This window comes from Dermochelys coriacea, chromosome 5, assembly GCF_009764565.3.
Source record: "Dermochelys coriacea isolate rDerCor1 chromosome 5, rDerCor1.pri.v4, whole genome shotgun sequence".
NCBI classification, from domain to species: Eukaryota; Metazoa; Chordata; order Testudines; family Dermochelyidae; genus Dermochelys; species Dermochelys coriacea.
Window position 1 is genome coordinate 47115562 of NC_050072.1, and position 24281 is coordinate 47139842.

General features: G+C 40.5%; 1 protein-coding gene across 2 annotated transcripts in view; it reads left to right on the top strand.

The window, feature by feature from the left end:
- Positions 1-8595: 8595 nt before the first annotated feature.
- Positions 8596-24281, top strand: part of WDR41 (WD repeat domain 41) — a 42156-nt gene continuing 26470 nt past the window's right edge. The window contains exons 1-6 of one of the 2 annotated variants that reach the window (XM_038402080.2): positions 8596-8936; positions 11100-11215; positions 19159-19207; positions 21194-21325; positions 21678-21740; positions 23758-23869. In XM_038402080.2, coding sequence (XP_038258008.1) covers positions 8886-8936; positions 11100-11215; positions 19159-19207; positions 21194-21325; positions 21678-21740; positions 23758-23869 — 523 coding nt within the window. In that variant the 5' untranslated portion in view covers positions 8596-8885. The remainder of the gene's footprint in view (positions 8937-11099; positions 11216-19158; positions 19208-21193; positions 21326-21677; positions 21741-23757; positions 23870-24281) is intronic. The other variant, XM_038402081.2, reaches the window with a different exon arrangement.

Genomic DNA, 24281 nt, shown 5'->3' on the forward strand with positions numbered 1-24281 from the left:
GTGGGCAGAGACGGGCTCCATCTTACGAAGAGAGGGAAGAACATCTTTGCCAGCAGGCTGGCTAACCTAGTGAGGAGGGCTTTAAACTAGGTTCACCGGGGGAAGGAGACCAAAGCCCTGAGGTAAGTGGGAAAGCGGGATACCGGGAGGAAGCACAGGCAGGAATGTCTGTGAGGGGAGGGCTCCTGCCTCATACTGGGAATGAGGGGCGATCAACAGGTTATCTCAAGTGCTTATATACAAATGCACAAAGCCTTGGAAACAAGCAGGGAGAACTGGAGGTCCTGGTGATGTCAAGGAATTATGATGTGATTGGAATAACAGAGACTTGGTGGGATAACTCACATGACTGGAGTACAGTCATGGATGGTTATAAACTGTTCAGGAAGGACAGGCAGGGCAGAAAAGGTGGGGGAGTAGCACTGTATGTAAGGGAGCAGTATAACTGCTCAGAGCTCCGGTACGAAACTGTGGAAAAACCTGAGTGTCTCTGGATTAAGTTTAGAAGTGTGTGCAACAAGAGTGATGTCATGGTGGGAGTCTGCTATAGACCACCGGACCAGGGGGATGAGGTGGATGAGGCTTTCTTCCGGCAACTCACGGAAGCTACTAGATCGCATGCCCTGATTCTCATGGGTGACTTTAATTTTCCTGATATCTGCTGGGAGAGCAATACAGCGGTGCATAGACAATCCAGGAAGTTTTTGGAAAGCGTAGGGGACAATTTCCTGGTGCAAGTGCTAGGGGAGCCAACTAGGGGGAGCGCTTTTCTTGACCTGCTGCTCACAAACCGGGTAGAATTAGTGGGGGAAGCAAAAGTGGATGGGAATCTGGGAGGCAGTGACCATGAGTTGGTTGAGTTCAGGATCCTGACGCAGGGAAGAAAGGTAAGCAGCAGGATACGGACCCTGGACTTCAGGAAAGCAGACTTTGACTCCCTCAGGGAACAGATGGCCAGGATCCCCTGGGGGACTAACATGAAAGGGAAGGGAGTCCAGGAGAGCTGGCTGTATTTCAAGGAATCCCTGTTGAGGTTACAGGGACAAACCATCCCGATGAGTCGAAAGAATAGTAAATATGGCAGGTGACCAGCTTGGCTTAATGGTGAAATCCTAGCGGATCTTAAACATAAAAAAGAAGCTTACAAGAAGTGGAAGGTTGGACATATGACCAGGGAAGAGTATAAAAATATTGCTCGGGCATGTAGGAAAGATATCAGGAGGGCCAAATCGCACCTGGAGCTGCAGCTAGCAAGAGATGTCAAGAGTAACAAGAAGGGTTTCTTCAGGTATGTTGGCAACAAGAAGAAAGCCAAGGAAAGTGTGGGCCCCTTACTGAATGAGGGAGGCAAGCTAGTGACAGAGGATGTGGAAAAAGCTAATGTACTCAATGCTTTTTTTGCCTCTGTTTTCACTAACAAGGTCAGCTCCCAGACTGCTGTGCTGGGCATCACAAAATGGGGAAGAGATGGCCAGCCCTCTGTAGAGATAGAGGTGGTTAGGGACTATTTAGAAAAGCTGGACGTGCACAAGTCCATGGGGCCGGACGAATTGCATCCGAGAGTGCTGAGGGAATTGGCGGCTGTGATTGCAGAGCCCTTGGCCATTATCTTTGAAAACTCGTGGCGAACGGGGGAAGTCCCGGATGACTGGAAAAAGGCTAATGTAGTGCCCATCTTTAAAAAAGGGAAGAAGGAGGATCCTGGGAACTACAGGCCGGTCAGCCTCACCTCAGTCCCTGGAAAAATCATGGAGCAGGTCCTCAAAGAATCAATCCTGAAGCACTTAGAGGAGAGGAAAGTGATCAGGAACAGTCAGCATGGATTCACCAAGGGAAGGTCATGCCTGACTAATCTAATCGCCTTTTATGATGAGATTACTGGTTCTGTGGATGAAGGGAAAGCAGTGGATGTATTGTTTCTTGACTTTAGCAAAGCTTTTGACACGGTCTCCCACAGCATTCTTGTCAGCAAGTTAAGGAAGTATGGGCTGGATGAATGCACTATAAGATGGGTAGAGAGCTGGCTAGATTGTCGGGCTCAACGGGTAGTGATCAATGGCTCCATGTCTAGTTGGCAGCCGGTGTCAAGTGGAGTGCCCCAGGGGTCGGTCCTGGGGCCCGTTTTGTTCAATATCTTCATAAATGATCTGGAGGATGGTGTGGATTGCACTCTCAGCAAATTTGCGGATGATACTAAACTGGGAGGAGTGGTAGATACGCTGGAGGGGAGGGATAGGATACAGAAGGACCTAGACAAATTGGAAGATTGGGCCAAAAGAAATCTAATGAGGTTCAATAAGGATAAGTGCAGGGTCCTGCACTTAGGATGGAAGAATCCAATGCACCGCTACAGACTAGGGACCGAATGGCTCGGCAGCAGTTCTGCGGAAAAGGACCTAGGGGTGACAGTGGACGAGAAGCTGGATATGAGTCAGCAGTGTGCCCTTGTTGCCAAGAAGGCCAATGGCATTTTGGGATGTATAAGTAGGGGCATAGCGAGCAGATCGAGGGACGTGATCGTTCCCCTCTATTCGACACTGGTGAGGCCTCATCTGGAGTACTGTGTCCAGTTTTGGGCCCCACACTACAAGAAGGATGTGGATAAATTGGAAAGAGTACAGCGAAGGGCAACAAAAATGATTAGGGGTCTAGAGCACATGACTTATGAGGAGAGGCTGAGGGAGCTGGGATTGTTTAGTCTGCAGAAGAGAAGAATGAGGGGGGATTTGATAGCTGCTTTCAACTACCTGAAAGGGGGTTTCAAAGAGGATGGCTCTAGACTGTTCTCAATGGTAGCAGATGACAGAACGAGGAGTAATGGTCTCAAGTTGCAATGGGGGAGGTTTAGATTGGATATTAGGAAAAACTTTTTCACTAAGAGGGTGGTGAAACACTGGAATGCGTTGCCTAGGGAGGTGGTAGAATCTCCTTCCTTGGAGGTTTTTAAGGTCAGGCTTGACAAAGCCCTGGCTAGGATGATTTAACTGGGACTTGGTCCTGCTTTGAGCAGGGGGTTGGACTAGATGACCTTCTGGGGTCCCTTCCAACCCTGATATTCTATGATTCTATGATTCTATGACACTCACCTTGAGTGGCTCCCCGCAAGCGGCAACCTGTCTTGGCTGCTCCTAGGTGCATAGCTAGCTCCCATTGGCCATGGTTCCCAGCCAATGGGAGCTGTGGAACTAGTGGTCGCGGTGGGGGAAGCGCATGGAGCTGCCGCCGCGCCTCCACCTAGGAACACCTGGGACAGGTCACCACTTGCAGGGAGTCGCACAAGGTGAGTGTCCCCCAGATATGGCACCCCACACCCCCTTCATTGCCCCAACCCGCTGCTCCAAGCCCCCTCCCACACCCAAACTCCCTCCCAGAGCCCAGGCCCACACCCAATCCCCCACCCCAACCCCGCATGCAAGCTCCCTCCCTCATAGTTAATCTGCATTTTTCATTTACTAGCACCCCCCATTCTTCCACATGCCGGATAAAACAGCTTTTATTGTATTTTGAAGTGTTTACAGCCACAGTGACATCTCTTTTGACTGAAGGTTCACACTCACAATTTGTCAATTCAGTGTGTAGTTTAGGAGTACTCTTGGGTTCCTAACTGATGCTGAGTTCTCACATAGTAGCATCCACAAGTAATACTGTCTACCATCTCCAGTTGCCTAGAAGTCTCTGACCCATCCTGGTGGATAATGACCTGGCCTCAGTTTTTCAAGCCTTCATTACCTCTCAGCTAGACTACAGCAATGTGATATACCTGGGCATGAAACTTTCAGCATTTAGGAAAGTCCAACTAGTACAGAATGCTGCAGCCTGTCTCCCCAGTAACACAGGCTACCTCTAGAACATCAAATTTGTCTTCCACTCTCTATGCTGGCTTCCCATAGAATTTTGAATCAAATTCAAGGTCTTGGTCTTCATCTTAAAGGTGCTCCATGACCTGGGCCTAGGATATCTGAAGACTCTGCTTGACAACTTTGCTCCTCTAGCACAATGGAACGCTCTAAAATAAGGGGAAAGCTTATCTGTACAGGAAACAGAACTTTCTTAGGGGCTCGTCTGAAACTATGGAATGAACTCCCACAGGAACTAAGGACCATGACAAACCTCACTGCTTTCCACTCCAAGTGCCAGGCACATTTATTTGACCATGGCTCCTCTTATATAAATACATAGCAACATATATATTAAAAACAAATGAACTAACATCCTAGCAAAACAATACACTCCACTGCACACACTGCTCCCCCTGGAGAAAGGATGAGAGAACAAACACGGGACAGATGATACTAACATTTTCTAATGCACAACCAGAAGGTGCTCTGATACTACAGTGAGAAGTGCAGCATAGGAACTTATGTAGAATAGAATATTTAATCTCTTCTTGGGTAGGTGGATTAAGTAGAGATAATTATTTTCTTTTTACAGATGTGGGAGAGTTCTTTTTTTTTGCAGTGTCATGTATTAATGTAGTTATTTTGAATAATTGATTTTTGTACATTTTTAAACTTGTTATATGAATTGCATCTGGAGATTTATGACAAGTTCAAGATGACAAAAATTGAATACATAAAACAATAAAAAGGGGACCCTCTTGGGCAGACAGCACTGGTTGTGCATACAGTGGAATCTGTGGAGAATTAAGAAATCTGTTGGCCAGACTGAGATGTAACCATTATCCTTCCCATTAAAATATCCTATTTGTGTGGCTGACCAGACACACTGGTCTGTGTCCACCTTGATTTCTTTAACATGTACAATGTTTTGGATTGTATTTGATACTAGCGGAGTGTGAAATTTTTGCAGACACTTTTCACCTCATATTTTTATTTAGAAATAAGGTAAAAGAACTGTCTGGATTAGGCACCAATTTTGAAGCTCAAACGCAACAGATTAAACTTCAAAGATATTTCTAGTTGCTGCTCCCCAAAAATTCCCCCTCAGCTCTTCAAAAATAAGAATGATTCCAAATGTTACTATGTACCTGCTTCAAACTGCTCACACACAATCTACAAGACAAAAGTTATTTGTAGAAAGTATTTAGAGAATAATTTCAACTACATAAATGTGAAAAAATTATAATATGGTTACAGACAATTCACAAATTGAAAAAGCAGCATAATTTGTTCAATAACTGTCTCAGTTCTAATATTATATATACTGCTGTGTATATATATATTAGGTCATGTCTACACTACAGATATTACAGTGGCATAGCTGTCCTACTGCAGCTATGCTGCTGTAAGGTCTCCTGTGTAACCGCTCTATGCCAGCAGGAGAGAACTCTCCCGCTGGCATAATTAAACCACCCTAACAAGCACTGGTAGCTCTGTCAGTGGGAGAGCGTCTCCTGCCGAAATAGTGCTATCCACACCGGCACTTTTGTTGGTGAAACTTTTGTCAGTCAGGGATGTGTTTTTTCACAACCCAACCGACAAAAGTTTTACTGATGAAAGTGATAGTATTGTATAGACAAAGCCTTAGATATAGTTATGCATACATATGCATGTGTACGTTGTTTATGTATGTTCATGCACATTTGTGTACCAATTAAACTCATCCTTGTAAATTTCTAGATGCTGACAGTAAACTAACCTGAGTTGAACTTTATTAATAGAATTGAAGATGACTGTATGAACAGCTTCATATTATTAATGATTGTTTCCAGAATAACATGGTGAGAAAATAAAAATGCCATGCTCATATTGTATAGAGCCTTAATATGATCTACTGTTGACTGACTGTGGCGGATGCTAATAAGTCATTAAATCAAAAATGTGCATCTAAATCAGGCAATGGAATACGTACTGGTGGATTTCTGTCATCACTAGTACACTCATTACAAATATTGTAATTATGAATGAAAAGCCATTAGGGATACATACAAGAAGTTTAATTTAATATTATCCTACACTGGTGCTTCCTGGTGTTCATGAAGTGTACTACAAATTTGCTGTTTAAGATACAAAAACTGGTGGCAAGAAGCCTTTTAGAAAGGAAGCACAGAATTTCACAGCCCATTCAAAATTAGTGTAATGGAGAAAATGATCTGAGAGATCGGGCAACAGAGCGTGTATTCATTTAAGGAGAAAATTAAAAATGTGCCCAAAATTAGAATTTTGATTATGAATCTGGCAAAAGCCAAGTCAGGAAAGCTATAAGACAAAAGGCACTGTTCTATCAGATCCAACATATTCAGGGTCTGACAAACAAGGTCTTAGCTCAATTTACATCTGCATTTAGGTGGGGGGAGGGGGCGAGAGGGAAGCATACCTCTCCTCTGTTAAAAGAAAGAAGGGAGGTCCCCCTCTTCTCTGGCTTGGTTAACCAGAGCTCACCACTTTGCTAGCTAGTACAGTGAGAGCACCCCTTCCTGTTGCAATCTCTGGAGGGGATGCCAATATGGGTAAAATAGTTTAATTTCTATGTCTATCGTACATCGTCTGCTGAGCTCAATAAGAGCTGCAATTAGTGCCATCTGTGATATTTTTGTGAAGTGCATGCCTCCCCAAGAGAAGCTGGGCTGAGACTGCTCTTCCCTTGCCATTTCACAGAAGACACCAAGTAGCTTCTGGAGACTAGCAATGTATGGGCATTACCAATCTACCATGTTTCCCGATTTTACAAGTTACACACAGCTAGCATAAATATATATCATATTAATAATATGTACTATCCACACCATATTGCATTAAGCACCAATAACATTAAGTATAAATATTGTAACAGTGATATAGCCTAAACTAGCATATATCATAATCCTGTTCACTTATGTTAAGTATTCCATAACACGTTGCATTTGCTGAAGTAAGCAATGGCACAAGAAGGCAGGAAATTTGTCAAAATCAAGAGACATTTGCTTTATGTCTTAGTACAAGCTAGGGAGTACCTTCACGGACCGGTACCTGGAATGCTAGTATCCAAAACAAACATAAGGAAGGAACAGAATAGAAAGTTAGGGGACTGTGGGAAACTGATGGGTTGGATTTTAGTGATGTATAAAAAAATGTGTAACTTGTAAAATCATATAAATAATGTCAGCTGTAATATGTAACTTGGGGAGCATACCTTCTGCATAAGATGAATGTAACATTGCGGCACCGGACTGCTCTTTGGACACTGGTATTGTGTAGAACCTTTTTCCTGTACCATATTAATAAACCTGACTGACAATGACTATATTTCATAATGAACCAAAGTGTGGTCAAGCAATTGACTATATAATTTATTAACAAACCATGTGTAACAAGACACCTTTAGGGACTGATCCTGTGCAAACACTCACATAATTTATGTAATTAGTTCCAATGATTATTTTGCAGGAATGACCCACTGAAATTGGAGCATCAATTTGGCATAAGAAGCCATTTTTCTTTAAATAGTGAGTTCACATTATGGTTGAGGTCAGTGGTTTAAGATTGGTAAAAACTCACCGAAGTTATGGAACTATATATAAAATTGACACTCTACCAGCTGGCACATACATAATTACGAGAATAAAATACAGTTATGCAACATTTAAAGATCAGGAGCCATGCTTCATTTTGAACTCCTTCAGGCTTCACCAATTTTACTTTTTACAAGGCATAATGCCTCATTTCAGACACTTTCCTCCAGCACATAAATTGGTCACCATTAAAAGGTCAGCATTTGATTACCATACTATAGTATCAGAGATACCAGTTATTCCTACTCTGGGATATGGGAAATTCATGGTACCTCAAATAATGCAGTAAATGTTGACAAAGTTTGATTATGTAAGTCAGGACCAGAGGGAACAGTGAGCAACTTCAGAGCGATCATAAGAAGCTAGATGAATGGGCAACACTATGGCACATTCAATTCTATGTTGATAAATGCGAAATATGCACATTGGAGGAAAAAAATTAAATTACTCAAACCCCTTACAGATGCCTAAATGAACTCAAGAAGGGGATTTGTTATGTCACTGTAGACAGTTCAGTGAAAACCTCTGCTCAATGCACACCTGCAGTCAAGATGTTAGGATACGTAAGGAAAGGGGTCCAGTGGCACCTTAAAGACTAACAGATTTATCTGGGCATAAGCTTTTGTGGGTAAAAAACCACTTCTTCAGATGCATGGAGTGAAAATTACAGATGCAGGCATTCTATCATGACACCTGAAGAGACACTGGTTCTCCACTTGTGAGCTAACTCCCTTCTCTTCATGTGTCATGATAGAATGCCTGCATCTGTAATTTTCACTCCATGCAGCTGAAGAAGTGGTTTTTTACCCACGAAAGCTTATGCCCAAATAAATCTGCTAAATCTTTAAAGTGCCACTGGACTCCCTGCTATTTTTGTGGATAGACTAACACAGCTACCGCGATACTTGACACCATACACTACACAAAATACGCCTTTACATGTATCAATGGTGTGGCCTCATTTGGAAGAGTGTGTGCAATATAATTCACCCGAGGATATTCCAGAAATAAAGAGGGGGTTCAGAGAAGGTGATGGGAATGATCAAGGGCCCGAAAAAAGTCTTGTATGAAGAGAGATTGAAAAGATCTCGATTAGTTAGCTTGGAGAGAAGCTGAATAAGAGGGAACGACGGAGCAATGGGCTGATCAGTTGCTCGGCACTCTTAGCCCTTTGCCTGGCTCTGGAGCTAAGCGCGGCAGACGCCACCGGAAGCCACGGAGCTTCGGCCGCGCTGCGATTTCGATTAATAAGGACTTTTCCCCAAGCTCGAGGTGGTGTCGCGGGGCGGCGCGCGGCAGCCACTTTGCTCCTGGACGCTGCCAACCCCACGTACGGGAGGCAGCGAGGGACAACATCGAAGTGTCAGGGCGCTGTTCGGGCGAGCTGCTGCCCCTCCCCAGGCGCTGATTTCACTCCGGCCCGGCTGGCCTCCCGATGCTGCGATGGCTGATGGGAGGCGGGCGGGAGCCGCAGGGGCTCTCCGAGGTAAAGCGGGAGCAGAGCGTGCGCGTGCGCGTGAACGGAAGACGGGTAGGGGAAGGGGCGGGGCGAAGGGGGCGGGGCCAGGAGCAGGCAGGGCGGGGAGGAGGCGAAGGGCTGGGGGAGGGGCAGTTGGCAGGGAACTAGCCCTTAATGTTTTTCTCCACTCAAGAAGGAGCCAAGTCTAAGAAACCCAGCAGATCCCATGGCTATAGCCCAGGGGCTCTCAAACTTTCGTACTCGTGACCCTTTTCACATAGCAAGCCTCTGAGTGCAGCCCACCCCCCCCCCCGTAAATTTAAAACACTTTCTAATATATGTTTAGCACCATTAAAATGCTGGAAGCAAAGCGGGGTTTGGGGTGGAGGCTGCCAGCTTGCAACCCCCAGGGGTCCTGCCCCCCCAGTTTGAGAACCCCTGGTATAGCCAAACCTCACCGAGGCAGGTATCAAACCCAAGAAGCCCAGTAAAGCTCCTTAGATTGTCAAGAAAACAATCTACTGCTTATTTTTGGCAGCTCAGTGAGATTTTAGGGATGGAGCTTGGAAATGTCCTCGTACTTGCACGGAAAACCTTCAAAAGGCAGAGACTTGATTTTAAAAAATGAAAAATTGGGGATTGCAAAATGGCAGCTTAAGACAGTTTAATATGGTGTATTGCTCCATGTCCCTCCACCCCAATCTGAGCCCTGATTGGGTGGTGTTGAGTGATTGTGTTGCAGTTTTAATACTAACCCTGGCCATAAGGAAGGGTGAGACAGCTTCTCGAGTCTCAGGTCTGTAGAAATCTTAAATCTGTGGTCCAATGGATAGAGGACTGGATTGGGAGACCTGGGCTCTATTCCTGGCGCAGCCAAGAGACCTCGGGCAAGTCATGTGACTAGTCTGTGATAAAGTTATCTATCTAGCAAAGCTACGCAGTCTGTCCAGTAGATGTTTTAGTGCTGCTGTAAATTTCTGAGTGTCAAAAGAATATTGAGGCAGTCCTGAAGGTATGGAGATGTTGACATTTGCAAGTAAAATTAAGCTGTAACCGTGAGAGTACTCTGTCACTGAGTTGCCACCACGTTTCAAGGTATCTAGCAATGACACCTTATAAAACAAAAATTGCACGCTACTGAGTTGTTCCAAAAATGGTGGAAGCTTGAAGCACAAGAATTGCCATACTGAAGCAAGCCAATGGGTCTCAGTAGCTTATACTAGGAAAAGTTAGAGAACTGCCATCAACATCATGCATCTAGTAATGCAATAGTATGCTATGGAGGAAGTGTCTTGTTGACCCTCGCTGGTGATCAGCTTATTTCATGAGCATGAGTGATAGCCCTTGTACTTACCCAGATGGCATAACTGCAGATGCTATTCTTATAGAAACTGAGCCTTTTCTGAATCTTACTAAACTATTGGCCTTAATGTCTTGCAATAAGGTCACAAGGGATAACCTGTATTGCATGTCTAAGAGCATTTCTTCTTGTTTGTTTTAAACTTGTCTATCAATTTTTAAAATGAAACTATTGGTAAGAGGGGACATCATATAGGGTTGACAGACCTCAGAAAAAAGGCAGTTTAATGAGACATTTAAAGGTGTAGTTTATTGGGACAGGAAGAGGATTCTAGGCACTTGGTAAAGCAACCCCCATCCTTTCATTTATTTATACCTACTCCTGTATTTTCACTCCATGCATCTGATGAAGTGGGTTCTAACCCACGAAAGCTTATGCCCAAATACATTTTTTAGTTTCTAAGGTGCCACAAGGACTCCTCGTTGTTTTTGCTGTTACAGACTAACACGGCTACCACTCTGAAACCAGACCACAGCTGCTAAGTTGCTTTCTTTAGTTATTCAAGATCATGACTAAAAACAATAAGGGACTGTTGCTTATTAGGTTTTTTTAAACCAGTTTAAATATTGTACAGTAACTCAAAGTACATTCCATATAATAATCTACCTAATTTAAGTAAATAGGAGTGAATCCCTTGTTATAATTTCTATTAAGGGAACAGGTAGTTATGTTAAATTCATGTTTGGGGATAAGTTTTATTTATATGAATGATCTATTTGTGAATGTATTTTATACACACACTATGGTAGATATGACTGAAAACAATTAAAAATGAATTATATACATACAAACTGAAGTATTCATGATTGATTTCTCTTGATGGTTTTTAGAAATCATCCGTGCAGAGCTTGGGTGAAGAACAAATACAGAATCTCTATACTGAGCTCCTTGTACTGAAAGGTCATCATGATATAGTGAGATTTCTAGTACAAATAGATGATTGCAGGTAAGAGATTTTTTCAGATTATTGTATTACATGCAAAGAAATACATAAGTGGAAGTCCATGAAAATTAAGAAATATTTTGATCATTTTTCTGCCAGAAATTAAATATCAGGAAATTTTAGATCTAAATTAATGCAAATATATTCAGTAAAACATTAAATTTCAGTGAAATCACTTTTTGCTTTGAATGTAAACATTGTCCTGCAACTTTTGCTTCTTGAGCATTCAGGTTTCTGGATCTGCTCCTATAACTGCCACACAGATTATGTGGCTTGACCAAGGTCAAAGAGGAACTATCTGTGCCTTGGGTTCCTGTAAAATGGGGCTAATGCTTCCTTATTTTAGAGGGCGTTATGTGATTTGTAAAACACACAGATCCTGGGATTTCCTTTCACATTATTGCTGCCCTTTTCTGTACCTTTTCCAATTCTCCAGTATCCTCTTTGTAATCAAATATTCCAAATGGTACACAGTACTTTGACATCTTTAAGATATCCCAATGTCTATTCAAAATGGATTTATCTGAAAATGAATTATTGGCCTTTCCTTTGTTATCATACCCTTCCTGTCTCCTAGGCCCACAACCTCTTTCCTTCTCCAACTATATTGGTCTCTTTGGAAGTCTTAGGCAATACTAAAATTAGGAAATATGGAAATCCATCTGTTTCTCGCTGTACCCACTGTCGAAACTTAGGTTCATCGTTATTTAGTCTTGGTTACCGCAAGGATTACTTCCTTTCTAGCTTCTCATCTTTTCACCCCATCAGTCTGTTCAAAATGCTGCTGCCAAAATAGTCTTCCTCTCCCACTGCTCTGACCATTGTCATCTTTTACCCTGCAAGCTGTCAGTGGTTTCCTTTTTCAGTACCTCATTCTATCTCCACAAGGAGCTAGAAGACCCTTTCAAAGTCCTACATAACTTCCTCATCCCTGGTCTCCTCTGATTTCTTCCTGCCTCTGTTCTCAACTCCCTCTCCCAATCCTTTTTCCTCTTCTCATTCTCAGCTTCGTGCCTTCATTCATGTACTCCCCAACGCTTTCATTATCAGTCCAGTTCTAATTTACTTATAACCTCATCTAACTGTTTGGGGTGAAGTTGACACTCTCTTCCTAGAGCCCATCTCATGGTTAGACCAGTGGTTACAGACCAGAGAGGCATGCACACTGACTTGGCATGGTCATTCTGAAAGCAGTGTGGGTGAGTGAAAGATTTGGCACTGACATTTTGGAGACCTGGCTTTTATTCCCACCTTTGCCTGAAGTGATCTTGTACCATCTCTCAGTTAAATTTGTGCAATAGGGGAAATAATACTTGACTGCCTTTTAGGGTAGAGCTTTGAAGCTTTATTCAATAATAAGGGTTGCAAAGTGCCTAGAAATCTAAAATAGCAAGCAGCAGAGTTGAGATTTCAAATCCTGGCGTTCTCTAAGCTCAGTGCACTTTCAAGGGTACAGGCACTTTGCTGGGGGAAGACTCTCTCCTCCCTAGTGTCTGCTGATCAGGCAGCTGCATTCATCCAAATGTGGAATTCCCATGATCTCTTATGCTTGCTGAAGTTTCACAGAATTGACAATTTTAAAAATATGTACAAAAGGGACAAAATTCTTTAGGTCCGCAGGATACATGTTTAAATTAAGCATGTGTTAGAACTATTATAGATAAGGAAATACATGCAGCTTGTGATTGATTTTTCTAAGTAGCATTAAAATAGGCCACAAAGATTCAAATAAAACCGTAAGGTTCTTTTCTGGTGATTTGGGTAGTCATTACAGCAATTTCAGACTAGTTATTTTAATATTTCTTAACAGTACATGTTTTCAGAATATGTACACTGAATAGATCTCATTAATCTTTGAAAATCTGTCTTTATAGTAAAAATGCTAGAGCATCCTGAGGCAGAGTAGAGGCATCTGCTGATGCTAACAAATCCTCTATTACTTCAGGAGAGGACTATCTTCATTGTACTGTATCAAACACATTGCGGTACTAAACAAATTAAAAATCAATGTAAAAAACAGATGGACTAGTAAATTGGAGGACAGGATAAGTCATATGGATAAGAAATAAGTTACATTAGTATCTTATAGGTGTTTAATAGTCTGAGAGTTTGAACTGTTTAGAATAGTTTGCATCAATAGATTGTTATTTCATTTTTTTTATTTAGCATGAATATAGTAGTTGTTAAACAGCTGATAATTTTTCACCTGCTTCTTCTTCCCTCCCCCCCCCCAATAAAATTAGTATTGCTATTCAGTTTCTGAAATGTTTTTATTTAGTTTTTGAAGCTATCCCATTGTGTTTTTTTGTTAACTGTTGTAAGCCAGGCTTCACGCTTCAGGTCTTTAGATAATATCATCTTATTGAGAATTTTGCAGAAGGATTTTCTTGTTTTCTCAGTGGCTCGGCTAAAACCAGTGAGTGGAAAATTTTCTCAGATTGTTTTTTGAAGATACTAAATAAATCCTGTATCAATCTAACAGACAGCTGCTTTTTTCTTTGTTTCTTTCTTATTTTTTGAACATGAAGTGAGGGTCATATTGATTGGAAGATCACTAAAGAAGGGTAAGCCTCAGCAAGTCTTCCAAAAAATGGACTGATAAAATTGCATGTAATACCCTAGCATTTGACATATTAAACTAAACTGAGTTCATAACACATTTTAAGAATAGCTTTCTTTGTTGCTCATTTGATCATTCCCTGCTCCTCCAGGAAGCAGACAAGGTTATAGAGGATGGTGATCATGACTGGAAAAGAATCAGGTGACCCATGAAACTCCAGCTTGGTGAACAAAATGTATACTGTAGAACCAGCCATCCTACCGATACCTTTATATTTAAAAATAAATCCTTAAAAAAAACCCAACCCACTGTACATCTTATATTTGATGAATTACACATGCCTTCGCCTTCAAAGGTCAGGTTTCTTTTCAGATCTTTGTTCAAGTGTCAGTGTCCCATCATTTAATTGAAGGATAGGTTTCCACATTTAAAGTGTTCATGTCCAAAATGTTGACTATTGTGTTTGGTTCTGGCCACCCCATCTCAAACAAGATATAACAGAAATAGAAGGTACCCAAAAGTGGGAAACCAACATTAGTAAAGGCATGGAAAGACTTCCAAATTGAAGGGGAAATTGAAAAGATTGTCTATTCACTTAAGATAGGAGATGAAGAGAGGACTTGATAGAGGTATATCAAACAATGATGGTAAGGAGAAGCTACATTAGGTCTACCTACTCACTGTCTAATACAAGAGCAAGAAAATGTTTAAGTTTGAAAGGCAACATAGCTTTACCTTGTGGCAGGATATCATAATGGCTAAAAATGGATTAGGATTAAATAAAGATGATAGTTTTATGGATAATTAGAACATTCATATTATTGGGTAAAAGTTTAGAAGGGATAGAACTCCTCCATATTTAAAATATAAATCAACCACTAGTGCTTAAAATTAGAAAGACACTTCCTCTATAGTCAGATTATTCCCTATTTGTCCATTATGGAGTTCCTTGTACTTTCCTCTGAAACCTCTGATAATGGCCCTTACCAGATACAGGACACAAGAGTAGATGGTGAATTTTCTTGTGAAATTCGCAGGTGAATCTGCAGTCTCTACTCAGTCTAATTTAAAAAAAAACAAACAAACAGAGTGCATATTGAAAGCCCCAAAATTGATTGCACTGGAGTTTTATTAGCACAATAGTTACAACACGTAAAGCACCAGTGCCATATTTCCTAATGGTTAAGGAAGGGAGTAGAGTGAGCCTGGGGCTCTCAATAGCAGGAAGCCATGGTTCAATTAAAATAAGCTTTAGCTCAAACTCCAGCCTTTGCATATCCCTTAGTGGGACAGCTGTTTGTGCTGCAACTGGCAACTACTGGGAGGGGGATGGGAGCTATACTAAGTCAGAACCATGATACAGGGCTCTGCCCTGTGGCATATGCCTCCTAATCTTCCAGTGAGGTAAAGAGGAAATTCACCCCCTGTGAAAAAGTGGCTTTGGCACTAGTTTGGGCTTTGCAGCATTGGGAATATTTGGTGCCTAGTACTTTCGGATAAAATATATACTCACTAGCAAAATTAACAACAGTCATGTGTCCAGCCCTAGCAAGTCCTAAGCAAAATTAGTGCTAATGAATTTGCTGAGCCCCAAGTGGGGGCTCAAAGCACAGTTAAAAGTTCAAAAGCCCCCTCCCCCCCAAAAAACCTCATCAAACCCAGTACATCTAGATAAATAAAATAAGTTCAGCTTAAATATCCAAAAAGAAAAGGAGTACTTGTGGCACCTTAGAGACTAACATTTATTAGAGCATAAGCTTTCGTGAGCTACAGCTCACGAAAGCTTATGCTCTAATAAATTTGTTAGTCTCTAAGGTGCCACAAGTACTCCTTTTCTTTTTGCGAATACAGACTAACACGGCTGCTACTCTGAAACCTTAAATATCCAGTGGTACCTCCTTCTATATAGGGAGGGGAGGTTTCTATTGCTTTGTGTTTCAAATCATTAGCCACGTAAGTGCTAAATTTTTTTGGAAACAGTGTTCTCCTGTATACTGCTTTTGTTTGGTGTTTGTATTGCAGACCTGCTCCTTTGGTGGTGTAAATCTGAAGCCTATTGGGTTCAAGGCATGGGAAAATGTCCCATAAACAACAATAAAATGTAAAGTAAACAATACCCTTGACATCACTACTAATCCCAACGTCCCAGAAAAACGGATCACTCTTTTAGGCCCTTTGGACGAATATGGCCCCACTTCAGTAAAATTAAAAGGCTTGAACTTAAAATAAATCTGAGCATGGATGTGAGCGAGAACTGGCAGCATTATGGTTTGGATTGCAAATAGTCTATGCTGGTGACTAAGGAATCCTTATGTATACACAAGGGAATAGTGGGGGGGAATGGATTTGTTCATGGGGGGAAATTGGAAACTACCCAGGTGGATATGGGTTCTCACTGGGTGGGAACTGACAGGCTGTTGTTTAATTGTAGTAAGCCCAAATGTGTTCATTTACAGACTGACATGCCCAAGTGGACAGCACCAGGGGAGAAGCAAATAAATTTTAAGCTAAAAGAATTCCTTACACCCCAAACACTGGGCAAAAAATTCTGGGGGAGGCAAGGCTACAAACAATGGCACCAGAAGGGGAATGGGAAATTTTGCCCTGCAATACAATATTTAATAATGCCTTAATAAAATGGTTAACATGCAGCCCAATATAACAAAAATGGCATCTCCAAAACCCCCATAAAATAAACGGCCTAAAAGTATGCATTTTAGAGCCCTCCTTTACCAATTTAGTCAGGGCATATATAATTCAAACCAATATTAAAAAAAAGCAATTGGTAATTAAACTGAACCACACTCTAAAAAGTAATTATAAATCTCACATTAGAAGACATTTTGGTCCTAAAACCCCACTGCAAAAATTTGTTCAGTCATTATAAGGGGATTATTCCTCTCACAATTACAACCAGAATACAAATCAGGGTCCTCCTCTGACACATTCCCTCACCAAAGCTACGGCTTCCTCTAATCACAGCCTCTATTGCCTTCTACTCTCCCAACATGGCTCTGAGAACATAACTTTGTCTCTTACATTCACTGTGATCTGCCTGGGTCTTATCCTGGGATTCCTTCAGTAAGGCTCTAACTTCGCTTCTATTAGTTTGCTTTTGTAACTCAGATATTTCCTGTTCCAATTTTTTTCTCTTGGTCACATACTTGCTTGTGCAGTGTCACTGTTTGTGCTGTCTGAATCAGGGTGGTAGCCCAAAGGGTGTCTGATTCTGCTTTTAGGCTATTTCCTTTTCTTGTGTGTGGACTCTATACTTCTCTAAGTCCTTTACTCTTGCCTTTAACTGATCTATTTTATTTATTTATTATTGAAACCATTTGCTTAGAGCTGCAGGAATGCCCCAGCGTGAGTGAAGGTTCCAGGGTCCATTACCATATTTTTGTACAAAATTTGTAAAAAGCTGTTATCTAATTTTAAAAAAAAAAATTTTTTTCTTCATTTTCTTACTTGACCAGGCTACCAGCCTGAGCCCCAGAAATGGAATGTATCCTTAAATCAGCTTGCGGATTACAACATGGAAATTTACAGGTTGCAACCCTGCTGTGCTGTCTCCTCCCTATTGCACAACAAACTGTTTGTATTGACTGTCCCCTCCTTTCCACCGCTGTTACCCAGGGTTTTCTGAATCCAAAACAATGGTAACTTAACTTAGCAGTGTCAGGAATAAGTTAATGGGGACACAGCTCTTCTGTTTGATAAAGGATTGATACAAACTAGAGTGCTTTTACCTAAAACTACTTTATTAGGTTTTAAGCGCACACATATATGCACTTTAGCAATAGGTTCAGAGCACCCCCAAGCATAGTTAATCATCTCAGACTTTGGGTTTGAGTGATCACCAGGCAGGCTTCCAGGGGCCCTTCTTCCATACAGCTGATCAGGCAAGGAGGTGACACCTCCTTGCCTGAAGAAAAGCTCTCTCCGACGGCTCAGTGATGTTTATTTTTACATAATTTTTATAGCTACATTTTATAAAACTGAATTTCTAATAAGCCTTACTGGATTACCAATTTTAAGTTTTAACAAATTGGTTATTTTTTTATTAGCAAAGGATTTTTAATATTTTTAGTCGTAATAAAAAACTTGTTAGCAACCTTGGTTCTGAATACCCCTATTTTTTTTACGAATTGTTAATTTTTTAAATTTTGATTAGCAAAGCTGCAACTACAGCAATTTGGCCTTGCCTATGAAAGCCCTGACAATTATTCCTAGCTATGTGGTGTTCTGCTTTTAACAAATGGTGGCTAAATACACCCAAAATGACTGTGGTTTTAGTATGATCAAGTTCTGGGGTTACAATTCCTTTCCCCCCTACTCCATTTCTCACCACTATCACCTTTTAGGTTTTTTTACTCTTTTTGAGAGGACTTCAAGTTCTAGTGTAAAAACACTACACAAACATTTGTCCAAGGACACATTTGTTGCTTAGTGGTGTTTAATCCTGGGCTGTGGCCTAGAACAACTAAAAGTTAAAATGTAGCTGTATCCCCAGTCAAGAGCCAGATGCAGATGTCTTCAGATCATATCATTTCTGTTTTCAGTCACTAGAGATTGGCCACTTTCCTTAAACAGGGTGCATCGATACTAGGAAAACTCACTCTCTAGCAATAGTGCAGCTCCCTGACAGTAAACTGCTAGTGTAGACAGGGCTTAGGCATGTTTTTTGAGGTGCTCTCTCGGTAAGGAAACAGGTCAAATTTATTTGGATTTAGGTAAAATAAAACCAAAACTCAACTGCTTTTTCCTAGTGTAGATGCAGGGTATGACCTTTAGCTGGGTTTCAGCAGGTGCTGTGCATAGCAGCATACATATAATCCCCTTGTGAGTTCTTTTGTAAAGTCAGATTAAAAAAAAAAAGTAATATTCCTGTACGCCTGGCCTGACTTTAATCCTCATGCTGTGTAACTTGTTATATAGTGCTCTCTAAATTACTTGGCTAGATAAGAAGGCTAATAGACTAGGATTTGGCTTTATTGGATATGACCTCCCCCCTCTCCTCCACTATCCCCAATATTAAACCTAAGCAGTAAAAAGATTGGATACTGTAGTACAGGCTACTATTTAGAATAGTGACAAAATGCTTAGAACACATTAAAGAATATTCGCAACAATGAGACTATTAAAGCATGTAATGTGAGATAAACTTTTGTTTATTAAGAAAGTCAATGATTTTGGTTTCTATGCAGTATTTGGAGCTTAAAAGGTATCTTTTTATGCATCAGATTATGAGTAAAACTGAAGTGTGATTTCACTCCTTATTAATGAAATAATTTGCTCTGTTTAAGTAATGATTATTGGTGCATAGCATCATACTGGAAATCTATTTATCATTTTCTTTACTGGTTTTGTTTTCTTTGTTCTTTATCAGATTTGCATCTGCAGGAGATGATGGAATTGTATTTCTGTGGAATGCTCAGGTTAGTTTAGTTTTTGAATGGGGTTTGTTCTGTAATAAGGATGTGGATAGGAGTGGGAATGTGGGGAGCCGATTTTGCTCTTGAACTGATCTAAATCAAGAATCAGTCCATTGAAGTTTAGTTGAGCTGTGTCTAGCATAATGTAAAATTTGCGCAAGGGCAGAATCAGTCCAAGAGAATCTTAGCACAGTACAAATAAATTGAGTTTTATAGACATGTCTGATAGAACAAAAATAAAAACCAATTCAAGGATGTTTCAGCTTCAGAGAAGTAGGATGTGAAACTGAGTGTCTGAAAAAAGAAGTAAAAATGTGAATGAAAATATTCAGTGCAAGATGAAGTATTGGAAGTACAAGTTAAAATGTTTTCAGTAGCTGCTAAGATGTTGATTGCTGAACCTCTCAATATCAGACAACATGGCGAGGCCCCAATCCTGCAAAGACTTATGCATAGTGCTTAATTTGTAATGAAAGAGGTATTGGGCTCAAACAATTTTTTTTTTAATTTTCATAACTGCCACTGCCAGCCCAGAAGTGCCAAGTTATTATGAACTACCAAGCCTAGAGGTGCCAGGGCTCAGTCCTAGAAGCCTCGGCACAAGTTAAGCACTGCTTATGCATGAGTGTAACTTTTTGCAGTCTGCCTACTCCCATTAATTAAAATGCGGCTGCTCATAGTGTAGAGTTAAGCACATGTGCAAATCTTTGCAGCCTAATACAAGAACTGACTTCAGTGTCACTTCCATGGAGTTAATAAGAGGGAAAAAGCTCTTAGTTGCTTGCCATGATACTGGTCTCACTCCAGCTTTTAAAAGTATTTTGTTGAATGTAACACTTGTCACAGGAATACTGCATTTTAGAGGTGATACTTCCAATAATAAACATGCTGTTTTCTCCCTATACAATCTTATAAAAAAATGAGAAGGTAAGTATCTTGCAGGTTACCTGTTAGAATTGTTTTAGAGGAGGCCTTGTAAGTAGCTTAGATATTTACTAGACTGAAAGGCAGATCAGTGAACTGTCTAAAGTCTGAATGTTAAGCTTCAAGTGAGGCAGAGAGAAATCTCGGAGACTAAACTTTTTATGAAGACCTTTTGAAAAAAGTTATACATAACATTTACAATAGTGTAACTTAAAATACGAACAGGGGAACTTGTAACTTTCCTTCCTTTTCTGAAGAGTTTCAGTTAAGCATAATATTTCTTATGGAAGACATTTCATAACCCTCTAATATGAAACAGAAAATGGTGTGTGAGAATCAATATTTGAGAAATGTATATGAAAATGCACACAAAGCATTTACGGATGTAAAATTTGTGGGCGTCCAACTTTAGAGTTCTGTTTTTTGACTTCTACACACTTTACATGCTTGAAATGACTCTTGTATTTAATAAAAACCAAAATACGATCTTATTAATCCGCAAGTGTGCAATATCAACTGTGTGCATCCCTAATTAATTTTCATACTAGGTAGTAAAGCTAAAACGGTCCCTGTTATGGATGTAGACAATAGATACAATACTGAGTTTCATACAGTAAATGTTAAGTCAGATACTCTTATTGATAAAGGTAGTTTCAAGTAGGTCAAATGGTTTTATTTTTTAAAATAACCCTTCAGATTTTGTTCTGCCAGCAAATGAGAAATAAAGTGATGTCAATAGAGTATAAATGAAGTAAATTGGCTAATATTTAAGCTAAAAATGAAACCATTAAAATACATAAGTTAAATTCTGAAATATTCATCTTAAAAACAGATGTTCAAGTGGTTTCCTGTTATTAAATGTATAGGTTTTTCATAGAATCCCCCTATATTCATAGTAACAGGTTTATTTAGGTATAATAAATCTTGGTAACATTTTCAATAGCACCTAAGTGACAGACTCCTAAAGTCCCTATTTTCAGAAATCACTTAGGTACCTAGGTCTCACTGGGATTTAGTGGATTTTGAAAATTTTACCCTTAATGTGCTGTATTTTTTTTTTTTCAGACTGGAGAAAAGTTAGTTGAGCTACATGGACACACGCACAAAATTACAGCTATTGCAGCATTTCCTTCATCTGGTGCTTATGAAGAAAAAAATCATTTGATCTTAACAGCATCTGCTGATAGGACAGTTATTGTATCCTTAAATCTTAGGAAGATTTAACTGATTTTAAAGGGAACAATGAGCCAGGCAGCAGAGTGGGTGGCAATTGTTTATATTTTAGTAGGACCCAAAGGCCTTTGTCAAGACTGCGGCTCGGTTGTGCTAGCCTCTGTTCAAATACACGGTAGACATGGTCCCTATCACAAAAATAATGAATATGCAACAAACAAGTGTTTGAAATGACACTGTGTCCAAATTTTGAAGATGTTAGTATTTAGAAAACCCATGTGTGTCTATATTTTTATTTCTCAAACTCTGTCATCTAATTATAAACTAAACATAGAAACATGTTGGCCTTTTGTGTTTCCTTAATAAATGAATTCAGGAATGGGATTGCAATAGTTGCAGGCAAGTTCAGAAAGTGTCATGCTTCCATTCCACTGTAAAGGTAAAGAAAAGTCCAAGTGTGTTTTAGGCTTGTGTGTGTGTGTGTGTGTGTATATATATAAAATATATATATATATAAATAAATAAAAAATACACCTGTAGTGAAAGCTAGTGTAACATGTGTGAAGACAGAATGTTTTAAAATGAATAACCTACTTTTTAGTTAGCTAAGACCAGTTACTTCAAAGGTAGCGGAGTGACTGAGATCTAGGTACTGACAAAGGTTTTAATAAAAGGAAGTAGCTGGGAGCAACCATTTTATTTATTTGCCACTTTTTTGGGACTCTCTAACACCATTGGTTGCACCAGATCTTTCACATTGGACAGGGATAAAGCTTTGGGGCTGGAGTAATGCCTTTTGCTTGTCCTTTGAAATTCTGTTCAAGTTTGGTTCAGTTATAAATGGTTTACAATTGCCATTTCCCTTTTCCAACTTGTGTTTCTCAGGAAAATTGTGTTCGTGTTCAGTTGTTTGGCATGCAGTCATTATGCTAGACACCGCTCAACTAAACTTCAATGGACTGGTTCTTGATTTAGATCAGTTCAAGAGCAAAATCAGCTCCCCACATTCCCACTCCTATCCACATCCATATTCCAGACCATACCCCATTCAAAAACTAAACTAACTTGAGCATTCCACAGAAATACAATTCAATTATCTCCTGCAGATGCAAATCTGCTAAAGAACAAAGAAAACAAAACCTATAAAGAAAATGATAAATAGATTTCTGGTAAGATGCTTTGCACCAGTAATCACCACTTATAAATGAAATAATTTGTTCTGTTTAAGGAGAGAAATCACATCTCGGTTTTACTAGTAATCTTAAGCCCCAAATACTGCATAGAAACCAAAATCATTGACTTTCTTAATAAACAAAAGTGAAAACTCTCTCACATTACATGCTTTAAGAGATTCCTGAGGTAGAGTGTAAAGGTCACTTTGTCCCCAGGAGATCATGCTCCACAGCCATCAGGAGTGCATACTTCCAGTGCTCCATGATGACTTTGAGATCCAAATCAGGTGCTTCGGCCAACCATATGATTATAGATGTATTGCAGTTGGGTAGCCGGGAAGGGGCAGAGCCAAAAATGACAGCCCTAGGATCTTCCCAGCCATATGGAGTGGCAAGCTGCATTATTAGTTATTTTGAGGGCCCTACCAAATTCATAGCTGTGAAACATGTGCCATGAACTGCAAAGTCTGATCTCCCCTGTGAAAACTGGCTATTGGAGGGGAGGGGCCTCCTACCATGGGCTGGTTCTAGCTGATAGTCCCAGCCCAGGTTGGGGAGGGATGGTACTGCATCTTCCCCTGTAGGGGATGCTCCCAGAGCTGGGTCAGACCCACCTCCAAGAACCTCCCCCAGCCTCAGGAAGCTCCATCGCTGCTGGCTCGGAGCTCAGCTCTGAAGGCAGCGCAGAAGTGAGGGTGGCTGTCAGCCCCCGACCTGAGTGGAGGCTGCCATGAAAAAAAACGTATGAACAGGAATCCACCCACCATACCCTGTAACCCTCACTCTATGGTGCTGGCTTTAGAGTTTGGTGCCCGGCCAGCAGCTGCTGCTCTCTGGCTGCCCAGCTCTGAAGGCAGCACCCATGCCAGCAGCAGCACAGGAGTAAGGGTGGCAATCCCATGACCCCCCTACAATTGCCTTGTAAACCCATGGCCCAACAACCCCCTTTTGGGTCAGGAGCCTCAGAGCTACAACCCTGTGAAATTTCAGATGTAAACATCTGAAACTGTGAAATTAACTTCAGTGGGGCCAGGATTTCACCCATCGTCTGGCTTTCAGCACCTTTAGTGAGACCTTTGGATGATGAACCTCTCTGAAATCAGGCCCTACAGTCTTGTTAGTAAAAATAGTGATGTTTCACAAGTGACTTCTATATTCTGAAGGAAAGAGAGTTTAATGTATTTCATAGTACCTGCAGTTTTACCTAGCTAAAGCTGAATCATTTCACTGAAAAATTCCCCAAAGAACTTTTGTAAGGGCCATATATCGGATTTTGTTCTGCAGTGTTTGACAGTTCTTCAAAGACTGGATGTATGGTTATCTGGAGGGAGTGATCTATGTGTTTGGAACAGAAAATTAGATCTCTTGTGTAAGACCAGTCATCCCACCGATGCAGGTAAAAAATGGAAATGGCTCATTATAGCAGATAAAATGTAAGTAAAATGGGTTTGTATAATGGTGCAAAATGAAACCTGGCAAATTCTCTTTAATTCTAAAGATAACATTATATATTAAAGCTGCCCTCTGTCTAGTTTTAAAAATGTCAACTTAATCATTTCAGAATTAAGGATACGTATAACCTGTGCTATAAGCATTTTAGAATGTCAAGTTTCAATAATTGTACATTAACTTTGACTTGCTGGACTAGATCCTCAACTAGTGATTTATACATTTCCCTTGAAGCGGGCCAGGTCCACAGCCTAGTGATTTATACCTCTATGAGGGAACTAGACTTTTATTGTAAGTACATAGGTTCAAGGGTTTTAATTACAAGATTCAATCCTTTATATAAACTAAAGGAAATTTTT